General features: G+C 34.9%; 1 protein-coding gene across 1 annotated transcript in view; it reads left to right on the top strand.

The window, feature by feature from the left end:
* The window catches only part of LOC142341091 (uncharacterized), a 33,303-nt gene extending 11,041 nt beyond the window's left edge, over positions 1–22,262 (top strand). The window contains exons 3-6 of the mRNA XM_075391998.1: positions 839–889; positions 3,975–4,018; positions 19,419–19,479; positions 22,067–22,262. Of these exons, the coding sequence (XP_075248113.1) occupies positions 839–889; positions 3,975–4,018; positions 19,419–19,479; positions 22,067–22,262 (352 nt within the window). The remainder of the gene's footprint in view (positions 1–838; positions 890–3,974; positions 4,019–19,418; positions 19,480–22,066) is intronic.
* Positions 22,263–27,917: the final 5,655 nt, after the last annotated feature.

A 27,917-nucleotide genomic window follows, 5' to 3' on the forward strand; every position in this document is an offset into this window, starting at 1 on the left:
GGATTTGCGCAACAAATCTACTATTTTTCACTCTTTTCAAAGAAAATCACAACTCTAGTTTGACTTCTCTTTGGCAACAAAAATCTGAAAAATTAAAAAGTGAGAACCATTCTTAAGAAAAGACAGCGCCCGAAAAACTGTATGAGAGTTTTTTAATTTTGAAAAATCAAAGAGAAGGCCAATAGAAGCTCAAATCTGTTATTGTAGCCATTGCCATTTAATGAACTGAAAAATGCTCATGAATTGTTTTTTTATGAGTATTGTGTACAAAAGCATGAAAAGGTTAAAATAGTGAAAAATTTCAATCTTAAGTTTTCCTGGAGATACGAAAATGTTTCAACGCTTGGAAAATGTTGCAGTGTTTGTATAATAAGAGTTGGTATAAATCGTGGTGGTATAAAAAAAATAATAAAAAATGTTGGTATAAAAAGAGAATTGTGTTGGAACAAAAAGATAATTGCTGCAGTCACGAATGCAACGAACGTTTTTAAAGCGTTTGCCTTGCTATTACTAAGTGCAGAAAAATTGAATCTTTTCTGTTTGCCCCTCCTCCCCCCCCCATCTTAGCGGGTACATATAACTTGCAACCCCCAGACGGACGTAACAATTTTTACATAATGATTTACTCTGTAATGGCATCTGCTTTTTAACTGGGGGGGGGGGGGCAAGGGCACAAACGATCCGAAAAGTTAAAAGCCGTAGCAAGAACACATTCGTTTGGCTAAGTGCATCGTTTCCCATTCTGGTCAACCCGAAACATCATGCGTGACGGGTTGGATCGTCAGATAAAAAAATAGTTTTTAATCCGACAGTGTTGAACAGCTTCGTTGTTTTTCAGTGTGTGCATCGACATCAGCGGTTCTAACGACTACGAAGGAGAATTTTACTTGTAAGTACAATTAAGAGACACGTGCAAGTTTTGAAGTGCTGAAAGTTCATAGAGTTCAACTTTTGGCTATGTTGAATATAAGAATTTCTGGCATTTTAACTTCTGGCGCAGCAGTCTTTGTCATTTCAAAACTTTTACGTGCAAAGTTATGTCACTCTGCAGAATTCACTTGAAGTAACGTACTCTATACTTCAATGGTGCCAGGAATTCTAGTCGAATGGGCGTTCCGGCTTATTTGATTGAAATAAGATTTCTAGCCGAACGCTTAAAAAATGTTTTGTCTAATCAATCTAATATATTCAAATTTGAATACAAATTTAAATGGCGAAAGAAATAAATCAGCATTGTCGTCTCATGATTAACTGTTGTGCGGTCAGGGTGCACCCTTTTTGACCTCTCCCTGAGTGCTTTCCTTCGATTCGACCTGACATATTTTCGTTAAGATTTCTAAAAAAGGCTTCAATCCACTTAAAACATGACCATAAGATTGGAAATTATTCGGTTCTACTTCGAACTTTCTTATAATTTTACTAGGTGTCCTTTCGGATGAATTGATGTCCTCCCATTTCAACTGGACACTTTCTGTTTCTTCCTATTGCAATTTGATCTCAAAGTTTTTTCTTTGCAACATCAATGTTCAGAAAAAGAGAAATAACGTCAAAATTGATTACCGTTAATTCGCAGCTTATTTATTGAGGAAAATAGAAAAATTCTGATGTGTTTTATTTATTAAAGAAATTGACAACAGCCATGAAATTACTCAAAAGTTAAGTATATACAGCGGAAATCTTTCCGCTAGAGGAGTTAAAAATTACACCCGTTGCAATTGTATCTTGTTAATCGACTTGAATGGATATAATCTTTCGATGATGACATTTAATTGCTCTCGACCGGAGTTCGAATCTATGATTCTAAATTTTAGACGTTTGAGAGAGAACAACCTAATAAAAATTTTGCAGAGTTAAGCTTGACAAGAAGCTCTATTTGTTCAACGTATACTTGGCTAGAGAAATGAAGCCTTGAGGAGCAAGAAAGAACATGAGAATGGGTTATAAGAGGTGCGCAAGGTCAAGAGTTTGAGACCAGTTGGTGTAATTGTTAGCACACTAGGCTTGCAAGTAAGAGATGAAGGTTCGAATCCAGTACTGATACATTTTCAACAGAAGATGAGCCCGTTTAGACCCCCTAACAGTGAACGTGTGTGATGCCGGAGTTCGGGGTTTTCCTTCTTTTGGCGGAGGTTTTTGCACCCTTCAATTATCTAGGCTGATCCTCTGACTTCAATTGAGCCGCTTGTTGTTCAAGAGCAATTTGTCCGACGTTAATCGGCTTATTTTTTCTTTTGTCGAAGCCCACTATATGTTTGCATTCAAACATTGCGACATTTTATCGTTTTTTTATAATAGATTTTATTCACTAGGATGGAGCACTAAGAATGGTTATCTTGCAAGATTCTTGCAAGTCGAATGGTTTTCTTGCGATATTATTGCAAGACGGTGCATCATCCTCTGAGATCTTGGAAGATAAGCGTTTGATTTCGGCTCGGGTTTTGGTTTTATTTGTGAATGAGTGTATAAGATGAGTACTGATGAGTACTGAAAACGGAGCATTGAATACCCTCACAAAAATTAAGTACCGCGGCACAAACTGAAGTCATAGGGTTTAGTTATTTTCAGAGACCTGTCAAACCTTCATCCTCATTTTAGAAAAAATGGAAACCTCCAACTTTGTCGTTTGTGTACTCAATGTGAAGTAAAATTTTTAGTTCAGTTACCGAATATTTCGAGATGTGAGAATGGGCATCATGCAGAAATTGAAAAAAAGAATTGGCTCTTGGAACAAACTCTTTTGAGCGTTCTTACTTTCGTTTTGTTGCACAACAACTCCAATTAAAATAAAAGATTTTAGCCATATTGAGCGCTATCGAAACAACGGCACGAAATCTCTTCATGAAGCAAATAGTTATTGCAAAAGAGGCATAACTAAGTATGGAAATATTAATGGCGGCAAGGATTTAGTTTTAGAGTTATGTCTCAGTTTCTGATTAACTTTGAAAAGTTCGCTGATCAATTTTTCTAATTTGTGCTTGTTTCGATTTACAAATTGAATTGAAAAAAAATTTGAGGCGCAATAAATGTGCGCCCGAATTCCCATTCATCATTTGTGTGTCCTCTAAACTTTTGCTAGTAAGGCTTGCTCGAACTTAAGTACAAAGGCAAAGGCGTTGTTTCTTAGTCGCTGTACAATAACAAAAGTACCATTTTTTCCTTTGGTCTTGGCTTTTGGCTAGAGTCAGGAGAATATGACTTTGTCATCTTGGACATTTTCGAAGATTCCCCCACTTGAGAGTATGGAGAATAAGAAACTTTCGAAAAGCATTTTTGCAGCTGCTTCAACTCAATTTTTGTAGAATAACGCAAATTTAACTGCCTCATGGAGTTGGTTTAATCATTTGCAAAATCGATGTTCAAATTTGGTTGAAAGGTTGCTGGATACCTAACGATGCAATGCATGATTGCTGAAAATAGAGCCAAATGTTTGCTTACAGATAAAAACTTAAACAGTATATATTTAAAAAAATATGTAAATTTTTCCGCTGAACTCGAAATTCTACTTTTATTATCACCAAGCATACCTCACATTCACTGATTTGATATGTCTGTAAAAAAGATGGGATAAATCATTTGGAAAATGTTAGTTTTATTTAAATTTTGTTGCTGATATAAATAGTGGAAACAACTTCTGTCCACATATGTGGACAATCGTTTGAAGGTCTCAAAGGAGGGATTTTGTAGTTCCTCCTAGATGTGAGATTTAATGACCTTAATTCTCGAAGAAATAGTCGAAGAAAAACAGCTGCAAACGAAAAAAATTGTTAAGGTTCGAAAGAGAGATAAATCTATGCAACTCCAAAACAAAAAAACATACAAAAAGATTTAAGAAATAGATTTCATGGTTCAATTAGCGGCTTCGTTCACTTTAAGAAATTTCTTTTTACCAGAACACTAACTCTCATTTGTTTTATAACGCCTTTTCCCCTTTTTCACCATGTTATCAACATCGAAATGGGCCCTTTTTATTTTAGCTCCTTCGGAAATTGCTATGGATATGCCTATGGTGGAACTCTTGGTAAGTTTGAATTATTTGCGTGGAACACACAGCAACAGCAACGCTAGAAATTTCTTCATGCAAAACAATCCGCGTACAATTGATGAAAATCCTACTGTAGACGTGATGTGAATAGAAATCAGAAGCATCCCCTGATATTCCGGAAGTTTTATTCTTCCGACGCTGCCATCTAGCCCATTTTTACTACCACGGATACCTAATTACGGAAACCAAAGCCGACACCCTAGTTGCGGTGTCGGCTTTATGAAAATTATGACATAGTCAAATTATTTTTTACTTAAATCAAACGGTATAGGAATATTGGGTCGAGCTCATTTGGTTTCCGTGATTTGATCCAAAGTATATTCATAGCTGCAAATCTATTCCATTTCGGCCCCCAATGTTTCATACAAACCAAACTTACAAAACATCTGTTGTTACATAGAACGTTACTATGTAAAAACATAGCACTTGCGACAGTGTGCGTAGAACGTTATGTGTTCACTAAGCTTGGGAGGAGAGGGGGTGGAAACACAGTAGATCCGTTAGATCTTATTTTTTAAAGGCACCAGTAGTCAGCCCAAACTGATTTTTCTCGCCCTTAAAGTTTTTTCTCACAATTTCGCTGGAGGAACAGAAACTCGTAGCATTTTCTCGATTTGCTTGAGTTAGTTTAAAAAATTGTAAAGATTTCTGATAAACCTAGGGGGAAAACGTGTAAAATTTAATCAAAATTTTAGGGGGACAAAAACTTAAATTTTCTCAAAATTGTGGATGTTAAAAACTTTAATTCTCGACCGGAGTTCGAATCTATGATTCTAAATTTTAGACGTTTGAGAGAGAACAACCTAATAAAAATTTTGCAGAGTTAAGCTTGACAAGAAGCTCTATTTGTTCAACGTATACTTGGCTAGAGAAATGAAGCCTTGAGGAGCAAGAAAGAACATGAGAATGGGTTATAAGAGGTGCGCAAGGTCAAGAGTTTGAGACCAGTTGGTGTAATTGTTAGCACACTAGGCTTGCAAGTAAGAGATGAAGGTTCGAATCCAGTACTGATACATTTTCAACAGAAGATGAGCCCGTTTAGACCCCCTAACAGTGAACGTGTGTGATGCCGGAGTTCGGGGTTTTCCTTCTTTTGGCGGAGGTTTTTGCACCCTTCAATTATCTAGGCTGATCCTCTGACTTCAATTGAGCCGCTTGTTGTTCAAGAGCAATTTGTCCGACGTTAATCGGCTTATTTTTTCTTTTGTCGAAGCCCACTATATGTTTGCATTCAAACATTGCGACATTTTATCGTTTTTTTATAATAGATTTTATTCACTAGGATGGAGCACTAAGAATGGTTATCTTGCAAGATTCTTGCAAGTCGAATGGTTTTCTTGCGATATTATTGCAAGACGGTGCATCATCCTCTGAGATCTTGGAAGATAAGCGTTTGATTTCGGCTCGGGTTTTGGTTTTATTTGTGAATGAGTGTATAAGATGAGTACTGATGAGTACTGAAAACGGAGCATTGAATACCCTCACAAAAATTAAGTACCGCGGCACAAACTGAAGTCATAGGGTTTAGTTATTTTCAGAGACCTGTCAAACCTTCATCCTCATTTTAGAAAAAATGGAAACCTCCAACTTTGTCGTTTGTGTACTCAATGTGAAGTAAAATTTTTAGTTCAGTTACCGAATATTTCGAGATGTGAGAATGGGCATCATGCAGAAATTGAAAAAAAGAATTGGCTCTTGGAACAAACTCTTTTGAGCGTTCTTACTTTCGTTTTGTTGCACAACAACTCCAATTAAAATAAAAGATTTTAGCCATATTGAGCGCTATCGAAACAACGGCACGAAATCTCTTCATGAAGCAAATAGTTATTGCAAAAGAGGCATAACTAAGTATGGAAATATTAATGGCGGCAAGGATTTAGTTTTAGAGTTATGTCTCAGTTTCTGATTAACTTTGAAAAGTTCGCTGATCAATTTTTCTAATTTGTGCTTGTTTCGATTTACAAATTGAATTGAAAAAAAATTTGAGGCGCAATAAATGTGCGCCCGAATTCCCATTCATCATTTGTGTGTCCTCTAAACTTTTGCTAGTAAGGCTTGCTCGAACTTAAGTACAAAGGCAAAGGCGTTGTTTCTTAGTCGCTGTACAATAACAAAAGTACCATTTTTTCCTTTGGTCTTGGCTTTTGGCTAGAGTCAGGAGAATATGACTTTGTCATCTTGGACATTTTCGAAGATTCCCCCACTTGAGAGTATGGAGAATAAGAAACTTTCGAAAAGCATTTTTGCAGCTGCTTCAACTCAATTTTTGTAGAATAACGCAAATTTAACTGCCTCATGGAGTTGGTTTAATCATTTGCAAAATCGATGTTCAAATTTGGTTGAAAGGTTGCTGGATACCTAACGATGCAATGCATGATTGCTGAAAATAGAGCCAAATGTTTGCTTACAGATAAAAACTTAAACAGTATATATTTAAAAAAATATGTAAATTTTTCCGCTGAACTCGAAATTCTACTTTTATTATCACCAAGCATACCTCACATTCACTGATTTGATATGTCTGTAAAAAAGATGGGATAAATCATTTGGAAAATGTTAGTTTTATTTAAATTTTGTTGCTGATATAAATAGTGGAAACAACTTCTGTCCACATATGTGGACAATCGTTTGAAGGTCTCAAAGGAGGGATTTTGTAGTTCCTCCTAGATGTGAGATTTAATGACCTTAATTCTCGAAGAAATAGTCGAAGAAAAACAGCTGCAAACGAAAAAAATTGTTAAGGTTCGAAAGAGAGATAAATCTATGCAACTCCAAAACAAAAAAACATACAAAAAGATTTAAGAAATAGATTTCATGGTTCAATTAGCGGCTTCGTTCACTTTAAGAAATTTCTTTTTACCAGAACACTAACTCTCATTTGTTTTATAACGCCTTTTCCCCTTTTTCACCATGTTATCAACATCGAAATGGGCCCTTTTTATTTTAGCTCCTTCGGAAATTGCTATGGATATGCCTATGGTGGAACTCTTGGTAAGTTTGAATTATTTGCGTGGAACACACAGCAACAGCAACGCTAGAAATTTCTTCATGCAAAACAATCCGCGTACAATTGATGAAAATCCTACTGTAGACGTGATGTGAATAGAAATCAGAAGCATCCCCTGATATTCCGGAAGTTTTATTCTTCCGACGCTGCCATCTAGCCCATTTTTACTACCACGGATACCTAATTACGGAAACCAAAGCCGACACCCTAGTTGCGGTGTCGGCTTTATGAAAATTATGACATAGTCAAATTATTTTTTACTTAAATCAAACGGTATAGGAATATTGGGTCGAGCTCATTTGGTTTCCGTGATTTGATCCAAAGTATATTCATAGCTGCAAATCTATTCCATTTCGGCCCCCAATGTTTCATACAAACCAAACTTACAAAACATCTGTTGTTACATAGAACGTTACTATGTAAAAACATAGCACTTGCGACAGTGTGCGTAGAACGTTATGTGTTCACTAAGCTTGGGAGGAGAGGGGGTGGAAACACAGTAGATCCGTTAGATCTTATTTTTTAAAGGCACCAGTAGTCAGCCCAAACTGATTTTTCTCGCCCTTAAAGTTTTTTCTCACAATTTCGCTGGAGGAACAGAAACTCGTAGCATTTTCTCGATTTGCTTGAGTTAGTTTAAAAAATTGTAAAGATTTCTGATAAACCTAGGGGGAAAACGTGTAAAATTTAATCAAAATTTTAGGGGGACAAAAACTTAAATTTTCTCAAAATTGTGGATGTTAAAAACTTTAATTCTCTTGGTTTTTGAACGGGACAAGAACTTTAGTTCTTGTTCGCGTTAATTGTTCGGCAGATTGTTGTGCAGGGGTAAGAACTTTATCAGTTTATTTGAAAGAGCACCTTGTGAAGGTTGGATTTTTCTGGTAAAATCAATAATTCTTTTTAGTCAGATAGTTTGTATAAGAGTTTGTTTGACCCGCATTTTGTTCACTCACCTGTCTTGAGTAGGACGTGTAGGACAAACACAACTATATTTTTGCTTTCAGATTTTCATATTTGATGTTGATTTGCATATGTGAAATTGATTTGATTGGTTTTGTGCCATTATAACCGAATTAGAAATGCAAAAAATTTGAAGTTTTCAGCTTCAAGTTTTTATATAGTTCGAAGAACAAATTTTGCAGAAATGACAAGATTTGCAATGTCTGAGATGATATGAATGAAGCAGAAAATTGTATGAAATTCTAAAATGTGTTAGAACTAGTAGCAGGAAAATGTCGGAATTAAAGTATACGGAGGTATGCGACTGAACTGTGCTCTGCATTGTAATTAAAATAACATTCTGAAAATAGCATGTCCTTTTATTTTTGGTATAAAAGATGTTGTACACGGAAAGCAGTTCATTGTTTGGTTATGGTCGAATTTTTTTGATGAAAACAACATTAGTTTTTAACCTCGGTCAGAAAAACTTGTACCACTTCAGCAAACCGTACTTGGAAGATGCTCGCGCATGATAGCACAATTGCTCTCTGTGACCCTAACACTACTGAAAATGAAATCAGCGACAAATAATTTTTTCAATTAGAAAATCAATCTCTTGCCAGTTTGCATTGGCAGAAATAAATGTTAAAAGAAATCTTCGAGGAGCAAGAACGAAAACTGAACAGGAAAAAAAACTGAAGAGAAAAAAAAGATTGAAGCAATTTTTGAACTAACCCTTTGACACTTTCGCCTGTTCCAAAAACTTTCGATACTTTATTTGTAATTCTGAGCCTTTATTCGATTTTTAATTTACAATAGAGTTTGCCAACGCCGAATACAAAAACAAAGGCTATTGCCAAAAGCAAATCGCTTATCAGGTAATTGCTGCTCGTGATCAACTTCCACAATCCTCAAAGGAGACTTACTCCAATCTGTAATCAATACCTTGCCTCTTCACATTTTTCGGCCTGCTCTTTCAGGGGTCTTCTCAAATTGTGTAATATGTTAAATGATAGCAAAATTCAACAGGGATTAGCATCAAACAAACTATTCAAATACAAAAGCTATCAAATTTTAACATGATTACGAGACAGAATCTTTAAACTCAAACCGATTTCCTGCCTTTGAACACTTGTGATTGCTTTTTACATATCTATATTGGCCGTGTTTTATGAAGAAATGGATATTAGGTTAAAACTGGCAAAGGTTGAAAATTTAACCTTGACCTCGAGTGTCAAACAAGAAAATGAATATAGGTTTTATCTCTGCTGTTGTTTAGAAAATCGTCATCACTATGTCAAGAAATGAAATTGTTGCATCATTAAAGCGAAATTTCTGTACGTTTTAGAATTTAAGTTTGAAAAACGATATAACCTCCCAGTAAAAATGTTAGTTAGAGCTGCAGACGAAATGAAAACATTCATAGCTTTTCATGGACGATCAACATAATAAGTGTTCTCTGTGTTGCATATGTGTAATCAATGTGTATTTGGAAATTGATTAATCTACTATTGCAAAGCAATTTGATTCAATTTTTTTTGAGAAATGTCCCTAGCAAATACTCCAAAAAACTTATACTTTAGTTGAGCCTACTTGTTCACTAAGTTTTTTTTTCCGAATTGTCCATTCGCTGGGAGGCAATAGCCTATTTTTTGTCACTTTCATTTCATAGTTAACATACAAAAATGACCTCCTTTCTGCCAAAGTCGAATTTCCAGTGGTCCTGCAATAGAGAGCTCAAATACTCAATTCAGTATGCATGAAATCATACAATACCTAATGATGATATCACGTGAAAATCTACTTTGAAGTCTCCGGTACTCATTGAAAAGATTTCGTATCCACCTTCTTCCACAAAGCTTCGACGGTGTTAAAGCAATCGCATTGATTAGTACTTGTGGACAAATGTGTTCTAGCGGGTGGCCAATCTTTTTTTAACAACTTCAACCGAGTTGAATTTTGGATTAGGAATAGAATTAGTTCATTTTAAATATAATTGTCCCTGGTTTGTAAACTCTGCAGGAACACTTCTCTGTATCCATAAAGAGCAGTAGTTTGGACGTGCAGTTTTTTTAATGCAGTTAGCGCATAATCTGCTAACGTTTGTTGTTCTGACATGGAGGTTTGTTTATAAACTTTTTACCTCGTAAAAATGTTCGTTTTGGATACAGAGCGTAACGGCACTGATTAATTTTTTGTCATTAGTATGGGTATCATTGGCTTGTTTTCCAATATAGAAACCAACTTGTGAATTTGTTGCAGAGGTTTCCCCAGCAGTAACATCCATTGCCTTGTTGTCCTTGCCATCAATTTTAGTTGGATCTTCTTCCTAATGGTTTACATCATAAATTAAATATATGTATGTCGCTGTTTTTTACAGACGAGAGTTCTTTTTCACTACGTGTTTTATATTCAAAGTTACCGCTTGTGGTCGAGGTGTTAACCCTATTTGCTAAAAGAGTCAATTATGAAAAATTGGGGGTTGGGCAATGTTGCTGAAATAGATTGAGTCATGGATGTAGCGTCCGTTTCGGTTCTCAGATTAGCATTATCGTATCGCTTAATTTTGTATTTGAAGTAGAAACTAGATGATTGTTAGAATCATTCATGTTCTTTTTTTCACTGCCGTTATTCACAAACCAATTTTAATTCCTGAAATTTTCTGATAATAGGCTCTTGGGTGAAATCTAACAGACTGTAAGTGGGAGAATTTTTACTTGGTGTATCATCAATCTCAAAAAGATTATGGATGTTTGAGCATATTTTTTTCCATAAGATATATCAACTTTAGATATTCTTACAAAGTCAGGAACATGAAATTTTGAACAGTGAATTAACTTTGATGATGTCACTCATTTTTTCGATGGAAGCCTTTTAGGTATCTCTTTCTTTTTGCTTTTGCAAAAAAATGAAATGCGCGATTTCACTCTCTGCTCCAATCAACCAACACTTTATACGGCTCCTAGTCTTTAATCAGTTTTTTAAAGGCATCGATTGTTGTTTTAGCATATTTCAGTTTCAAGTGCTCCACTCGCAGAGAGCTCGACAAGCAGTCAACTGCCAAAAACAAATAGTTACTATCTTGAAGGAAATCTGATAGGTTTTCAACTTGAGCCACGTCATGAGTTCGTATTTGGTTATTATTGTAAGCAATTGCCTACTTTCCAAAAACTTTTAATTTTCTCCTTTTTATCAGTTGTACTTTGCCAATTTTTTGCGCAAGCATTTACGTCTCTGCCATTTTTGCAGGTTGATTCGAGTAGATTTCTTTCAGTAGTTGTAGATGTCCCAATCCTCTTCTGACTACTGCGCTATGTAACCTTCAGGAGTTCCAAGCCTTTCGTTTTCGTCTGTTAGACTTGCTGGTTACGCCCTGCTGGTTTTGGGCTTAGTTTTTGTTTTTTTTGTTGGATTGGCTTGTTTTCTTGATGGCCGTTTTGTCATTGATTTTGATTACTTGTTCGTCTTTTATACTAGGGATTTCTGAAATTTTGAAAAAATATGTTTTCTGATCTTTTTAATGTTGCAAATCATACAAAATTGTAGACATTCCGACCGTTCATCAATTTGAACTCGTAAGGATTGTTTCAGAAGGTCAAATATTTCCCTGTTTTTTGTATTTATAGCCTGAAAGAAGCATTAGGTTCTTCGATATTCTGTCAGCCTCTTTCTCAAAAACTTTGTGCGGGTCCTGATCCACTCCTCTATCACTATCTGATATGTCCTTCTGGTGATTTTTTTACCGTATTTTATTTACCACTGTTAAAGTTTTTTTGCCTCTTCTAGAATGTGTTCTGTTAACAGTTGATTCTAAACGTGCAGGGTTTTTTGTACTAGATCAAATTTCTTCAGCTATTGTCAGTTCTGGTCTTTATATTAAATATGCCGAACAAAAACGATTATTGAGCCAAACTGCCTTAAAACCTGTTTTTGTCCGTGGGATTGCTCGTTCTTGTATCGAATGGGGTTCTCGGGAAGCGATTCTGATAATGTTCTCATATTGTTGCAAATCCTTCCCCTCATTACAATGAGAAAGCAATCACACATTACAGAAATTATTGCTAATTGGAATTACGTAGAAACTTTTGCAATTCATTGTCAGTCAATTGAACCATACGCATTATAAAAATAATATTTCCTTTTCATTTCCAAATGGCGTTATTTTACTTGCCTGATGCAGTGGAAGAACGGAAGACCAGGCCTGAATATGTTTGAACAGTACCAAAAAAGACTAATTGTTCAAATTCTTCTGTCGTTGCTAGCTCATTGCACTTCTGTGAAAACTGTACTAGATCTAGTTGTCTTCTCAAGTAGTAACTTGGCTGAATATCTTGCACAAAACGATGTGATTTTGTTTCAATTTTTGTCTTGACCATTAGTTTTGCGGATATAAGATGTGTTTCAAAAGAATAACGATTTTAATTTTTTTGACGACCTGCAGTAGCAAACTTTAAAAAACCTATGTCCTCGGAAACTTCCTCTCAATAGCCGTCAAATAATAAAGGACAGTTATCAATTTTCCCTGTGTTTTTAAACGTGTGTGTTTTAGAAATTAATTTTAGCTTTTGGAGGGCTTCTAATCATACTGGATGAACTTAACAGTAAAAAACAAAAATTTTCCAAGTTTTGATTAAAGATCTTTTCCCAAAATTTTTTTGCAGTTTTATTTCGGTTTTCCTATCTCTTCGCGCTTGAATGTTTTCTATAAACTTATTTTAGGTGCGATGTAATAAACTTGACTTGATGATTAGGATTTGCAAACTCGGGGTTTTTCAAAGCTGGGTTCAAAATTGGTCAATTTGACTATGCCATAGTCATTAGCAACCGCATTACAAACATTTGAACAAAAACACAACTTGAGACCTCGGTAGAATTGTTTCAATGCAAAATTTCTAAAATGATTCACCATTGCTCTTTTTTCGAAGGAAGGTTCCCCAACTACAAATTAAACTTGATTTACTGTTACTTCTTCCGTCTTAGAAAACAGTGGAACGTTGCAAAAAAAAATATTTGAAAAACAAATCTCGTCAGTAAAATAATTCATAGCAGGCATAATCATCCAAAGATCTTTCATAAGGTCCATTAAGCACCCGGGAATGTCTTGTCTGTTTTACCATTGTGAACTAATGTTTTTACGTTGTTTATTCTCACTATTTTTTTCTTAACTTTTTTGGCAAAATTGGGTATTCTTTGAATTTTTTTACCAGTTGTTGTTTGGGCATCAGAAGGAGTTTCGAGGAGAGTTTGCGACGAAACTCTATCAGCTGTTCCCCACGGAGGAAATGTTCAATATAGTAATTAATTTGAGTGAAGAAGAAAAAGTATTCTTCAATTAGCAGGAAATTAATTTTTCTCTTCAAAAAATGTTCCCGGTCTTTATCGTGTCATCATTAAAATATGAATTTTCAGTTCCCTTTCTGCGACATGAATGAGCAAATAGTCAAAATCGGCGACAAGTGTGCTTATATTCCCGTCAACTGGTCTCTTATTAGTTGCGCAATCAAATAAGAAGCGATTTCTTAATCTTGTACAATGTCTATCGATAACTCTTCTGCGGAAAAGTATTATTTTGACGGTTAGAGTAGAAAGATTTCAGTGGAATTGTTGGGTAATGGAATACTTTCAAATCAATAACTGGAGTGTCGAGCAGCTCGTATAACAATTGAAAATTTACTGGTGCCTTTGCGTACTTCCAGCACACTTCTCGATTGCTTTGGATAATTTGTTGGAGACCATGCACTATGGCAAGCACACAAAAGTTTCTGACTATCTAAGGTACTTGTCTAGCGACGATTTAACAATCCCAATCAAATATCAATAGGAACGCAACTTGAGAGCAAAAGGAATATTGAAAAACAATCCGACGCAATCACTCTTCTCAGGTCTTGCATACTCTTTTTAAGTCACATTTTACTCTGAAAATTCTTAGCTCAACAGAATTCTGTCAACAATCTTCTTTTTGTCATCTTACTCTCTTATTTGTAAAGCTAATTTTCTTTTAGTGGCAGTTTTACTTATTTTGAAGGAAACAAAAAGTTTGTATTCGAGTACACCTTCATTATCAAGATATCGAAATTTTGCGTGCGAACAAACCTCTGCCAAATCAAGAACAAGAGCGTACAAAATATTCAAAAAAGAAAATTTTGTCGTTGTGAAACAAGTGTTACAACACAATGATTTGAGAACTCTCAATCCCAAGGCGCTATTGATTGCCATCTTCGACTAAATCCAATCGTTCAGACTTGAAAAGACGATGATGAAGGAGCGCAGTACTTTTCATAATGTTACAGGATTTACAAGTGAGGGTGAGGCAAAACTCTCTACGACTATTCCCATAGTGTGAGGGAAATTCACTACGACTGTGATTTTATAGAGATTCTAGTATTTGAAAACTAGGAGGGCATGTTAAAATTATGAGAGTTTCTGGTCGATTTTCGCTAGTCCTGAAATCCTCATTTCACAAGTCAACCAAATTCTCCATTACCAGTTACAACTCCGATTCCTTCAACATGAAGTGTCATAAATTACCGCACTTGTAAGCAGCAGTCTTGAAAATCTGCCTATCGCCCTTTGCTTTGCTTTAAAAAAACAGAGACTTGATATCACAAACTTGATACAGTTGTCTGAAAGATAATATTTGCATAATAAGATCATAATGTTCCTCTTAAGGCTCAGAGTGTTATTAGGTGTCAAATTTACCCTGCTGCAGACTAAATTCAGAAAACCTTTTTGTCCTACATTTTACCATGGAAAGAAAAACAATTCCGGGTATCTCTTTTTTCGCCATCTTTTTGTTCCGACCCCACTTGTGGGGGGAGGAACTATATACCCAAATGGGTTTTTTTTTGTTCCGTGAATTTTGGCCGACCGCTATATTCATCGTAGAGAAATGTGCCTGGTATCATTAAAAAGCTCGTCCAGCGTAGATTTCGAAATCAAAAAGATTTTTTTGAATTTCGTTTTTTTTCGAGGAGTTATCGAGGTTTAAAGTTTCATGTGAACACTGGATATTTGGTTCACTTTTGTTCACTTTTACCGTAATTTTCGTTCGAATTAACGTTTTTCTACAAAAAATTTAATTCAAAACCAGATTTCACGCCAAAAAGTAAATCAATTTTAGTTTTTTAAAGACGAAAGGAGATAATAAAGACTAGTTCTAGTCTTAGAGGGAAGTTTAATATATAAAAAAAAATCGAATTAGGTTTGGGAGCTCTTTTTTTAGAAAATTTTGCTTTTTTTTTCAAGTCACCTAGAGACTACTAGACACTTTTAATATCGAAGATCCGTTAATGACAAACCTCTTTTAGGATCAAATGAAGCCCAATGAACAAAAAATTTGTTTCAAAGTGATCGCTCATGTTTTTTTTTTTGGACTCGTATCTCAAATTTCGTAATTTCAAATGAAATTTTGATTTATTTTTTGAGGTTTTACTAAAGTTTTATAATCCTATGGCATGAACTTGTTGACTAAAGGTGCAATAGATTTGCTAATGAGCATTAAGTGAACCTATCTAGTGCAGTGAGTGGACAGCTAATGGCTGTTAAGACTTTGAAAATAAATTTTCGAAAGTTTTTAAAATTAGTAAATCATAAACTTATTGTTGTGAACTGTAAGTTCGTCTCAGTAAAAACAGGATTGTACTCCTTCATACCACTGCAACATAAGTTAATCTCATTGGCGGCTTTATCAATTCACTATTGGTTATACGTCTTCAATGCCACAAGATTTCAAATTTTTTTCAAAATTTTTTGGACATTTCGTTTACTTGGTTCATTTTGAAATCTTATCACGTCATCCTAATATTGATGGCTACATCATCTTTTAATGAAGACGTCCAAAGGATCATAGATAAAACTTTCTGAGAAAAAAATATGATTTAAATGGCTTCAACACTTTCTTCTCCCATTTTTCTAAAAAAAAATTTGGTTTTTGCCTGTATTTGTTGTTTTTTTCATAGTCATAAGAATATTGTGATGTCTTATTGATTACCTAGGCATCATAAACATCCTTATATTCACATCGTGGCATAGCTGAGCGTATTCATTGAAATCTTATGAAAGCTTTTGAGTTTAATGGCTGTTAAGACTTTAAAAATATTTTTTTTACTTCTTTTTGAACATAAATCATTCATAAGCTTATTTTCGTGGATTGTAAGTCAGTCTCGGTAATGACAGAACCACTTTTTTTCTACATCGGCAACAATTTATCTAGTTAGCGGTTTTGTCTTCTAACTAATGGTTTTTTTTACTTCGGTGTACGAGTTTTCATAAATTTTATAATTTTTGGATCTTTTTTAGTAGTTTTGGTTCCTTTTGAAATCGTATTACCTTATCCTAATATTGATAGCTCCCATTGGCTTAGTGAAGACGTTCAATGCATCGTGGAAAAAGTTTTCAGAGAAAAAAGCTTATTGTTTAAATAGCTTCGACACTTTCTTCTCTCAATTTTCTACCGAACTTTTGGATTTTGCCTGTTTTTGTTGTTGTTTTCATAGTCAATGACTTGTTGTAATGTCTTATTGATAAATTTTGAATGACAAACATCCTAGTCGTCACATCATCTAGGCATAATTTAGCGTATTAAATGCCTTCCGTTGAAAGCTGTAGACTTTTTTGACTTTGATACTATGGGTTTTCTCAAAAATTTCGTGGTTTTGATGGATTTTTCTTTGCCATACGACTTATTGTGATGAGTTATTGATGTCACTTGAATGAAACCTATGATTGCTATTTCATCGAGGCAGAATTTAGTGTGTTTAATTAACTTAAAATGTAGCATTTTTTTATAATTCAAACATTTATTTTTGTTATCTCTTCATTTGGTTGACAATTAAGTCAAAAATGTAGATGAGCTCGGGTCGGAACATCATTTGCGAAAGCACATTAACGAGCCGCCTTGTTTAGTATATTCTCTTTTTGTACACGTAATGTTTGCGTCCAATAAATATTAACCGCAGTTTGAAGCACATCTTCACGATGTCGAATTTCGGCAATATGGCCTATAATTTTGATATAAGTGCTGCTTACAATGTCGGAAATCAATTTGATGAATATGTACTTCAAAAGAGATAAGACACTTCGGGGCAGTCTCTTCGATTGTCTCGCTAACATTTGGAAGCTCGTATGCGGTAATCCGTAAAAGCCATAACTTTTCTGTGATTCCAACAGAGTCTGTTAATCATATACCTGAATTCACATTCAGAACTGTGACTAGAAAAGAGCTTTATTCAGTCATTGACTCGCTGGACGATAACAAAGCAGCAGGACCTGGTGAAATCTCAATTCGGCTCATAAAGTCTTGCAATTTAGCTATAGGCGTACATCTACATTTCGCCTTAAATGAGTGCATTAGGGAGAAAATTTTCCCAACTAAAATGAAACTAGCCTATGTAACACCAATTTTCAAAAAAGGTGATAAATTAGATAGCACAAATTATTGACCGATTTCTGTAACTCCGAGTTTTGCAAAAATTTTTGAGCGCCTCTTTTTGAATCAGATGATGGAGTTCATTGATAAGCATAAAATTATAAACAAAAAGCAATTCGGATTTCAGAAAAAAAAAGTCTGCAAGCGATGCAGTTCTAGAACTGGTTGAAACAGTTTCGGCTAATTTAGATCAAAGCAAAGAAACTGTCGCTATTTTTCTAGACCTTGCAAAAGCGTTTAATTTCATTTCGCATAACATTTTCCTTAAAAAATTGAAATGTATGGTTTTTCCCAGGAAGCGAAGGAATTACTGTTTTCATTTCTTTCCAACCGCAGACAAAATGTAAAACTTAACGGCATATTCTCTGATTGTGAAAATTTGAATCACGGTGTGCCACATGGAACTGTTTTAGGACGACTCATTTTTCTTTTATATGTGAACAATTTCTCATCTAATATAAGCACAACGGAAAAGGTAATCCAATTCGCAGATGTCACAAGTATTGTCTGTTGTGGACAGAAAGGTAGCTTACATGGAAAAGTCACGGAAATTTTACAACAAACAGAAGAATATGTAGAGATGAACAAACAAACTTTGAATACAAACAAAACCAAATTAATCTTTTTCTCGCGCGATAATTCAGATTTCGGATCTATTTTTTGCAAAAACGAAGTTCTCACAACACAAAAAATCTGCAGATATCTTGGTATTCAAATTGACAGGAATCTTAGTTTCGAGGAGCAGCTGAATAAAACCTTGAAAAAAATGGCTCATGCTATAAGGTCAATTTACCTTATGAGACATCAAGTTCCCCTGAACGCGCGAATTCTTCTTCTAAAATCACTTGTGCTTTCGCACTTATCATTTTCGGCAATCTTTTTTCAATATTTATCTGCAAAAAACCTAAAACGCCTTAACCGACAGATTAACTGGGGTATAAAGGTGTGCTTTCTACGCAAAAAGTATGACAAAGCGAGAGATCTGCTAATCCGGACAAAGACCCTACCAGCTGAGCTAATAATGGCGAAAATGTCGCTAGTCAAATTTTGTTATAATATCGCTAGGCCAGAAAATTCTGAAAAATTTCACGGGTATCTGAGTCTCCATCAAATTACTCGAACAAAACAATTCAAAATTAGACAAAATGCCAAAACCAGCTTTGGAATGAATTCGATTGTTCGTCAATGCGTACAAAAATGGAATAAGTTACCACAGTGGCTTCCGTTGGCAAAAAAATGAAAACGTTTTCAAGAAAACTTTGAATGATTTCTTGCTCTCACTACATGAAAAATTCCTTTGAATAGTAACGTAGGAGCTTTTAAAAGTTATTTTTATTTTTAAGGAAGAAAACAATCATAAGAAATATTTAAAATGTGATTCTTTAAGAAATTTGTTGATGTTTATTATATTATTATTGTTTGAATGATTTGAAATATTTTTTGTTTCAGGTATATTTAACCGTATGGTTATAATTTTAATTTACTTGTTGCAAAAAAAATATCTTGAGATTTTTTGGAATCAAATGGCAATGAAAATTCAGAATAATACTATGCAGCAGATAAAAATCGGTACTGTGTTTTTACTGACCGATCCGACAATGAATTCTCAATAAAAAATAGCTATTACTCTCGGTTGCTTTGTATTTACTCTTTGCACCTACCTGACTGCAGCCTATATTAATTGAGTCTCGCCATGATTGAAGTTTTACTTCAAAATTTTTATACCAAAACTGAGTATACTTGATAAGTAGGAAAACATGCAGAACTAAGTCGTGGGCAGAAATAAAAATAACTCTATTGGTAATCTTTAAGGCTGTAAAATGAGTCCTCCAAGAAGGAGCAAGCATTTAAGGTTCTTCTGCCTTAAATGCTTGCTCCTCAATCGGTTGGGGTCTCCTTGTTGACTTAAATTACTCCCTCCCGTCCCCTCCCCTGCCCTCCCCATAGTGTGGCTAAAGACGTAGAAACTAGATTTGGTTTAATTTCTTATTTTTTTACAGGTCAAACTGTGTGCAGGTCTTTCGGATGCAGTGGCGGATGTCTAGGAGAAAGCTCGAATTGGTTAGTTTTTTACAATACAAAATATTGTTTTATTTCCAAATCACAAAACTCCAGTTCTTATTTGTACCACGAGCTTCCAACCAGCACGATAGTGCTAACTCAAAAATGCATTTTTAAAATATTTACGGTATTTATTCATAAGGGAACAACAGTCCTATTAACAATTTTTTAAACAATTTTTTAAACAATTTTTCTTGCTGAAAAATATAAGTGGTTTTGTCACGAACTCTCTGCTTTAATTCAAAATATCAGGCATAAATATATATAGGAACAGTAAGTTTTAACTTAAAGTGTGATGCCATCCTCAGATATATTGTCTCTACCAAATTAAGAATTTACCTAAATAAAAAAGAACTTGACAAAGCAATAATTTAGCAGCGTTTGTTAAATTATTTTGCTTATTTTTAACCTTTTCGAGGTTTTAGCTTAAACATTTAGCTTTTTACCTTAATGGCGAAACATGCTGCACGCAGAACGTATAGCTTCGTTATAATAATTAATTTGGGAGGAAATGTTATGGAAATCCTGTTTTTTTTGGCGTTTCGACCCACTTTAGTGCAGGAGGAACTATATGCTCAACTGGTTTTTTTTTTGTTGTGAGTGGTATCGTCAGAAAGCTTGTCAGGCTTAGACTTTTAAATTAAAAAAACGAATTAAAGTTTTTTCAAGGAGTTACGGGGCTTTAAATTAATGTGAACAATAGGCTCAATTCCGTTGTTTTGTTCGCATTTTTGTAATTTATAGTGTCATTATGATCCATTTTGCTACAAATATGAAAAATTGTTAACCAAAGTCCCATTGGTCACAAGTTTGAAGATCAAAAACATAGTTGCTGATTTCTCTGAACCAGCTTTTTTGGTCAAAAAATGTGGCTAAAATATTTAAAAAAACTTGGTATTTTTTTCATATTTTCACAAAAATTGGCGCCAAAAATGCTTCTTTTGCCCAATTTGTCCTATTTGACCGGTAGGGAAGAAAGAGAAATTTCAGTATTTTACTATTGATTGAAAAAATGAATTGTTTTCATTGGTGAGAGGGAATAAGGAGAGTAGTTTTCTTCTAATTGTGGAATTTCACTATTCAAAACTGATTCGGATTGTATTGGGGGCGCTGTTCAATTATAAAATTTTTTTCTTTTGCCGTTGTTTCCTTTATGTTAATTAGAGACCAGAATAAATTTAAACTAAACCTTAATTTTTGACAAGTCAGAGTTCTAGCAAATGGAGTCCAAAAAACAAACTTTATAAAATCATCGAAAAACTTAACACTGCGTTTGCTTAAAATTATTTTGTAAAGCTTTTGAATTGCGCTTGTATTCGATGTTGTTATCTCATAACTTGACTTATTCTGTGTAATGACATGTCCAATTGGGTTCCCTGGCAATAAAATTCAGTCTATTTTTTAGTTCAGTCTAATCTTTTTAGTTGAAATTTTATGGTTGTTTTGACTTATGGTTATAAAAAATTGTTTTCAAAAAATAGCGAGGATTTTCAATATTTGCCGTATTTTATCTCAAGTAAAATATTCTCACCAAAGAGAGGGCCAATCCTCTTTCAAGACAAAAATTTTCTCTTTAATGCTATTTTATTATTTAAATGATCGTTTTTTTGAGCTCGGGCTCTGATACAAGTTTTCAGAATTTTTTTTGGATTTTCGACTTTTTCCAGTTTTGGCGTTCGTTTTGCTGCCTTGACCATTTGCCACTATAATAACGTATTGTATATCATCACAATAGGGGCGTTGAGAGAAGTTGTATTTCGTTTAACTCAATGTTCTTTGTGGACATGTCATGATTTATAATGTTTCCACAGCGTTTTCTCACAAATGTTGGTTCACCTTTTGATTTTTGACTCTTTTTTGTTGTTGTATTACATTAATGATTGTGAGAGCTCTCAATTAGTTCCTACTGAGGTATAAGTGAATCATTTTAATGATTTCATTTTATGGCTAATGGTTTTTTTGACTTTGAAAGAAATTGTTTTCGGAAATTATAAACCTGTTTTTAAATTTACGCTTTCTTGTTTTATGTCGCTATTTTATTTATAATCAATAGAGTTCGCTATCTTCGCTGGTGAAATAAATGTCAATTTTTTGTTTAGTTTTTTATCTGATGCTATTTTGTCTTTGTTATAAGGTTGTTTTTAAATAGATAGACATTGAGATTCGGTCCTAATCACTGCTTGTTGTTTTTATTTATTTTGTTATTTGTCTTGCCCTTTAAAATTTTTCTGATGGGCATACCAGACTGCTAATAAGGCATTATTTAATTTGTTTAGTGGTGTGGGCTTAAAGCGAATTTTTAAATGGATACACCATCGATTTTGGAACAACGATATTTGAGTAATTGAAAGTTTTCTATCTCTTCCTCATTTGGTACACAATTTAGTCAAAAATTTGGTCGAGCGGGGCTGGAACATTATGTGCAAAGGCACATTACTGAGTCTCATAATTGTTTCTTTTTGCTAAAGTTCTCTTCTTTGCTGTGCCTTTAATTGAATTGCTCCAGACCGAAAATTGTTTCGTAGCCTGATCAAAGTTTAGGTATGTCAACAACTCAACGTGTTTTCAGCTTTTGTGATTTGTTCAGGGTTTATTTTGATCTTTCTGGCCATTATTACGGGTGGTGGGACTGGCAGTATCACTGGGACTGGAACTGGCACATTAACCAGATCCGCATCTATTATGGGGACCTGCAATTCAACACCGGAGGTTTATGGTGCGACAGCTACTGCGGCACAACCGCCTACGTACAAAACTCATACGACTATACCACGTCACTGTGAAACGAGCAAAAGTAAATCAATAATGAAATTTTCGGAAACGAGATTGAACTCTGAATTTTCATCACGCATCTGCTTAGAGTTGCGTAGAGTTGCGAATCGATTGTAATTTTAATTTCTCGTGTCAATTCTTCATATCCAGTTAAGCCAAATTGGAGTTCACCAAACGCCTCCCCCTTCTGAACAGGGGAGGCAATTCCATATGTTCTTAAAAAGACGTTCTTGAAAAGATTTTACGCGAATAATTTATTGCCGAATCAGAACATATTTGAATCGTAGGCTTATGTGCAAATCTTCAGCGTCTTTCAATATAACATTGAGTATGAATAGTTTAGAAAGGTATAGGCTGTTCTCTACTAGGTTCAAAAGGGGAGGCGATTGTTGAAAAGATCCCAATAATCTGAAACTCAAATATGATATGTTGAAATCAAGTTTCGAACTTTAATTAATTAGCTGCTGTGATCATTTATCTTTGCATCCATGGCCTCCATAAATATGATCGATCTTAAGTCATATTCTCGAATTCACTGTACGATAAAAAAAAACGTTCCTGCAGTTAGGGTTTGAATTTGATTTTAGATAAATTCGGAAAACTCTGTAATAATTCGAGAGACTGATGAATCAATTTATGAGGGCCGTTCAAGGCATGCCTATAGCCTGCTTCGCAATATAGAACTTTACGCTTATATGTTGTTCCAGGTTTCAATTAATTCATCGGTTAGATAGAAAATTTAATTTTTATACTGCTTCTTTGTTCATCGATTATTGTTTATACGATAGGATTTAGTCAAATAATGCCTGATATACTATGTCTGCTTACTCAATTTCAGGTGTTCGTTCAAAATCACTCTTGAAAATGATTCCAGTCCATGTTTGCTTATGATCAGACTCACTTAGGCCGCAAAGACCCTTATCAGTAGTGACACTATCACGCTGTAGTACTTCATTTCATGTAAACTCACGCGTCATCAAAAATTGCCTCTATAGACCTCTGAGCTCTTTTCCCCTACTTTCCCGGTTTTCTTTATTGACGTTAAAGCATACCCGATTCATTCTGATTGTCAATTTTTATCTCAGTATTAGCAGTGCCTTCTCTTTTTCCATCTCAGTACTAGCAATCCGACAATTCTTTAAGTAGAGTCGAAACTTACACACACACACGCACACACACACACACCACACACACACACGCACGCACACACGCACACACACTCACACACAGACACACACACACAGACACCAACACACACACACAACACAAATCACACACACGCACACACACACACACACACAAACATACACGGGCACACACACGCGCACACACAGACAGACACGCACGCACACACACTCACACACACACACCACACACACACCACACACACACACAAATACACACACGCACACACACACACACACACACACACACACACACACACAAAAACACACACACGCGCACACACACGAACAAGCACAGACACACACGCACACACTCACACACACGTGCTAGTTTTAAGTTGCAAGACGACCTCCGTAGAGCCAAGTTCCAAAAGCCATTTTCCGTAATGAGATTTAAGTGAGCATGTCTAGTGCTTTGAGTGGACAGCTAATGGCAGCTAAATCTGATCTAGCTGGCGGTTTTATCTTCTAACTTTAAGTAATATGACTTCAATGACACAAGATTTCAAAAAGTATTTAAATTTTTTTTGATAATTCCGTATTATTGGTTATTTTTTAAATCGTATCACGTTATCCTAAAATTGACAGCTGCTATTGGCTTCAAGAAGGCGTTCAGTGGATAACAGATAAAGTTGTCAGAGAAAAACTCATGTTTTCAAATGGCTTCCACCTTTTCTTCTCAGACTTCTCAACTGATTTTTTTTATTTTTGCCTGATTTTGTTGTTGTTCTTATAGTCATAAGACTTGCTGTGATGTCTTATTCATCACCTATGCATGACAAACAACCCCATACTCCTTTTGAAGCATATTTCAGCGAAGTTATTGACTTCCATTGAAATTTCTTGAATTTATTGGCTGTTAAGGATTTAAAAATAATTTTTCGAAAATTTTTTTGAACATTAACCACTCTGAAAAATTTCTTGAACTGTTAGTCAGTCTCAGTATTGACAGAACCCACTTATTTTCTACTTAAACTAAAATAAATTTCCTTGGTGGTTTTAGCTTCTAACTATTGATTATATGACTTCAATAACACAAAAATTCAAAATTTAGAAAAAAAAATTGGGGTTTTTTCGTATTATTGGTTACTTTTGAACTCTTATCAAATTATCCAAATATTATACACGCTATTCAATTTCTTATATTCTAATCCCATTCGCTTGGAAAAGACATTCAGTGCGTCACAGATAAAGTTTTCAGTTTCAAGCTGATGGTTTAAATAGCTTCGAAATTTTCCTCTCGCACTTTTCTACTGATTTCTGGTTTTCGCCTGTTTTTGTTGTTGTTTTCATAGTCTTAAAACTTATTGTGATCTCTTATTGACAAACCTTTTTCGCTTGCCATTGTGTTGTTTCTGAGCGTATTGATTGACCTACGTTAAAATCTTTTGAGGTTAATGGCTGTTAAGACTTTAAAAATAGTTTTTCGAAATTTTTTTAGAACATTAACCAATCCTAAACTTTTTTTCGTGAACGCTCAGTCAGTCTTAGTACTTTTGGGATCCCATTTTATTTCTAAGGCAGCCAAAAATAATCTGTTCAGAGGTTTTATCTTCTACCTATTAGTTTTAAAAATTCAATGCCACTAGTTTTCATTTTTTTTAAAAATTTTCTGGTACTTTTTCTTATTCTTGGGTTCTTTTGAATTCTTATCACTTTAATCTAATACTAATAGTTCCCATTGTTTTAGGTAAGACTTTCAACGGATCATATATAAATTCTTTAGAGAAGAACTTATGATTTTAATTGCTTCGACACTTTCTTCTGGCACTTTTCTATTGAATTTTTGGTTGTTGCCTGTCTTTGTTGTTGTTTTCATCTTCAATAACTTGTTGTAAGGTCATATTGACCAAATATGAATGACCAACAAACTTGTTATCCCTTGGAGGCATAGTTTAGCGTTTTTAGTGGATTTCGTTGAAAGTTAGTGAAATTAATGGCGTTGATACTAAGAGTTTTCTAAAAAATTTCATGGTTCTAATGTATTTGTTCATATTTGATTTTTTGAAACCATATTTGATAAAAAAGAAAAGTCGCATTGCTGTTAAAAAATTAATTGCATATACAAAATTTTTAGTGAAAAGTTCATTTTTTAATGCCTTCGACACTTTTCTCGCTCAATTTTTTTCTTGAAATTGCTGTTTTTGTTCTTTAGGTAGACGTAAATTGCTGACCAATCACTTAGGTTTCTAATTGAGGACTGAAATAATGATGTTACCCAAATCAGTTAGTCAAGTTATAGGCTTTAGTCTTAGAGTTTATGATATACATTTTCAAACATTTTATCAGTTTTTGTTGTTCTTTTCGTCAAATTGTAACTTAATTTCATCAATGAGAGATCACATCCAGTTTCTTGTGTTCTAAAAAATAACATATCTACTGACATTTTTTGTCATCGATGCTTTGTTTGTGGGACAATATGCGTTTTTATAAACGTTTTTTGAATGGTCTTCTTTTTCTCTTCTTTCAGAACAATCGCGTGGTAACAGATCCCAATGATTTACAAATGTGGCCCAATTAAACTTATTTGATCTCTCAGTATAATTCCCGCAGCTGATTTAGTATAAATAAGAATTGAGTTAAAAATACATAATATTTAGATAATAGCTAATGATTTTAATGGTAGCAATACTTTGTGTTTTCGCAAATCGTTTCTAATTTTTTTTTGGTTTTTCTTTAATTCGTTTCTAAGGCTTAAACTATCCAAAGATAAGGCCTTTTGGTTTGTAGTAACTTTTTAGTAAATTATCAAGGATTATTTAGATAAAAGCTAATGATTTTTAAGAATTTTGAAGTTTCTTGGTTTAAAAAATGTTGATTAATTTTTGATTTTCGCCCCATTGATCGTTCTCTTTGTTGACTTGTAACAAAGTCTCATTAAGAAAACTTTCCGTCCGCTGTATAGTTAGGAGAAATTAAATTTGAGTAGTTAAGGTTTTATCTGACTGCATTTTGACGTTGTTTCTATGTGCTTTTGAATTTAGATATTCAGTTTTTGCCGTGAAGTTTTTGCTAATTTTTTTGGTTGTTTTTTTGTCTCGTCGTCTCTTTTAGGTCAGATCTCATTGGCGCTGTATTAAGGCATGACATTATGTAATTCGATTAGTAGATAGGTTGTGTAACGATTGTTTTAAGCTCAAACATCTATTTTTGTTATTTCTTCAATTAAGTCAGAAATGTAGATGAGCTCTGTTTTAAAACATATCTCTTGTCTAATCATTTGTTAATTTGTTAAAAGAGCACGTCTAAGTTTCACGTTGTTGGACAAAAGAGTCAAGTTTTTGTTGCAATTTTGGCGGTTTTCGAATCATCTTGAAAGTTGCAATAACATTGGCAACATGCTGCAAGGGCACAATGGGGGCATCAAGGGTTTTCGGAGGCATCAATTGATTGAAGTCTTTTCTCATCTTCTTTGAAATTGGCTCTGAAACTGTGGGCTGAAATGTTGTCAATATGGTCAGTACATCAATTTGTGGGAAAGGGGTAACTCACGTTGCCTGAAACCGGAGCGAGAAAAATCAAAAAAAACTACGGAGAAAAAACGCGTGCGAGACCGGAAACGGGGCGAACGAACGTGCCGTGAGCCGTTTTTACCTTTACGACTCGTGTTTCTCCATCTCGTCCTGGCGTTGTCTCCATGACTCTTCCCAGTGGCCAAATGCCTCTTGGTGTTTGGTCTTCCAACACCCAAACAATGTCGTCCACTTTTGAGAGGTCGATCGTTGCTGTTTGACCATTTCGACCGTCGGCTAAGGGTTGGCAGATACTCTTTCACCAAGCGTCGCCATATATGGTTCATCAGCTTCTGCGTGTTTTTCCATGTCTTCAAGCTTGCAGGTTGCTGGTCTCCAAAATGTCCTGGTGGCAAGCTATTGAAGGGACGCTGGATAAGAAAGTGGTTTGGAGTCAAAGGTTCCTCGTTGTCAGGCTGCTCAGCAACGTTAGTCAGTGGTCTGGAGTTGAGGATTGATTCTGTTTCCACCATAATTGTTAGGAAAGTGTCAAAAGAGAGTCTTCTGGATCCTAGAATGAGGAGGAGCGTTCTTTTGGCGCTCTGGATCAAACGCTCCCAGACACCGCCAAAATGAGGGCCGTATGGGGGATTGAATTTCCACGTTGTATTGGCTACTGCTAAAGCTTTGTAGATTCTGTCATTGTCCAAGGCTTTAACAGTTTTCTTCAGTTCTTTAGAAGCGCCAACGAAAGTTTTCCCGTTGTCGCTGTAGAGAAGTTGGGGCTGGCATCGACGACTGCAAAATCTTCTGAAGGCATTGAGAAACGTATCTGTATTGAGGTCTGGACACGTTTCTAAGTGAACTGCTCGCGTCACCATGCATGTAAATATTAGACCATAATGTTTTTTTAAAACGCCTTTGGAATCTTCGATGTAGAAGGATCCAAAGGAATCTACACCAGAATTAGCAAAGGGGAATTGTGTTTTTGTTGTTGGAAAACGAAAACTAGGTAATGGTGCCATAATTG

The sequence above is a fragment of the Convolutriloba macropyga genome, chromosome 1 (assembly GCF_964194025.1).
Source record: "Convolutriloba macropyga chromosome 1, txConMacr16.3, whole genome shotgun sequence".
In the NCBI taxonomy this organism is placed as follows: domain Eukaryota; kingdom Metazoa; phylum Xenacoelomorpha; order Acoela; family Convolutidae; genus Convolutriloba; species Convolutriloba macropyga.